This window comes from Arachis duranensis, chromosome 1 (genome assembly GCF_000817695.3).
Source record: "Arachis duranensis cultivar V14167 chromosome 1, aradu.V14167.gnm2.J7QH, whole genome shotgun sequence".
Lineage (NCBI taxonomy): Eukaryota > Viridiplantae > Streptophyta > Magnoliopsida > Fabales > Fabaceae > Arachis > Arachis duranensis.
In genome coordinates this window covers 32,730,479-32,731,653 of record NC_029772.3, presented here as the reverse complement: position 1 = coordinate 32,731,653, position 1,175 = coordinate 32,730,479, and the positions used below count along the sequence as shown (strand labels likewise).

The following is a 1,175-nucleotide window of genomic DNA, read 5'->3' as shown; positions in this document are numbered from 1 at the left end:
ACACTAATTTGTGTTTTTATTTTTAATTTATCACATCAATATTTTAATTTAGAATTAAATTAATATAAGAAAATTTTTAAATTAATATTTTAATAGTTATATAACAAATATATTAAAATAAACATCAAATTAAAATATAACATATCAGAAAAAGTGACTTACATATTAGTTTAAAAGAGTCATTATATATATATAAGGAATCCAAACCAAGTTTCCAAAACTTGGTTCTGTTAATTAAACTTCAGAATTTTCCCGGTTTCTTTGCACAATATATATAGTTGCATTGTTTTCCATTTTCTGTCTCGTACTAGTCTCTATCTTAGCTTCATTCTCTCATTCTAATTTTCAACATTCAAAATAAAAAACCATGACAAAAAAGCCACATCAAACATGTAATATTCCAAGCTCATCAGCATCTTCAAAGCTTGTAAGACGAAAAGATTCCCACGTGATCTCAAAATTCAAGCCGAAGATTCGAATAATTCACATATATGCACCGGAAATCATAACGACCGACACTGCGAATTTCAGGGAGCTAGTTCAGAGACTCACTGGGAAGCCAGAAGATGAAAAGGGAAAAGGCAAGAGCAAATCCGACACTGCATCAGCCAAGGTTACGATGAAGAACTTGTTCGAAGAAGATGAACAAAAGTTTCTGAATCTGCAAAATAAGGCAATGGTAAATAATGAAAACCACGAAAAACAAGAAGATTTATGGAGAAGATCAAAGTTAAATAATGAAGAGAAGCTCAATGGTTTTCTTGAAGGATTCTCTGAACTGGATGGTTTTATGGAAGAGCTGTGTACTGTGCCTGTTGTGGATCAAAATTAATTAATTAATGCCTTCTTTTGATGTATGTATAATTTTTTTGGTCTATCTCTTCATCATTGTGGTTTTAAATTGCGGTGCGGTGTTTGCAAATGCAGTGCGATCTGCGTTGTGTTTGTTCTTGAACTAGTTTATTTTAACTTGGACCGAGAGATTAAATTTAATTTAAATTATAAATATTATTAAGTATTACTATAAATTATATATACAATTATTAAAGTGGATTATATTTTGTGATTTCGTAATATTTATTTTAGTAATTTTTTTTGTTATCTTTATTTATATGTTAACTTATTTTAATTTTTTAAAATTATTAAAAGTTTAGCTACTAAAGTTTTGAGTTACA

At 28.3% G+C, this 1,175-nt stretch overlaps 1 protein-coding gene across 1 annotated transcript; it reads left to right on the top strand.

Moving 5' to 3' along the window:
• The first annotated feature begins 367 nt into the window (after window positions 1-367).
• LOC107484729 (VQ motif-containing protein 25-like) lies at window positions 368-832 on the top strand. Its single transcript, XM_016105271.3, has one exon. The coding sequence runs from the start codon at window positions 368-370 to the stop codon at window positions 830-832; it is 465 nt and encodes a 154-aa protein (XP_015960757.1).
• The last annotated feature ends 343 nt before the right edge of the window (window positions 833-1,175 follow it).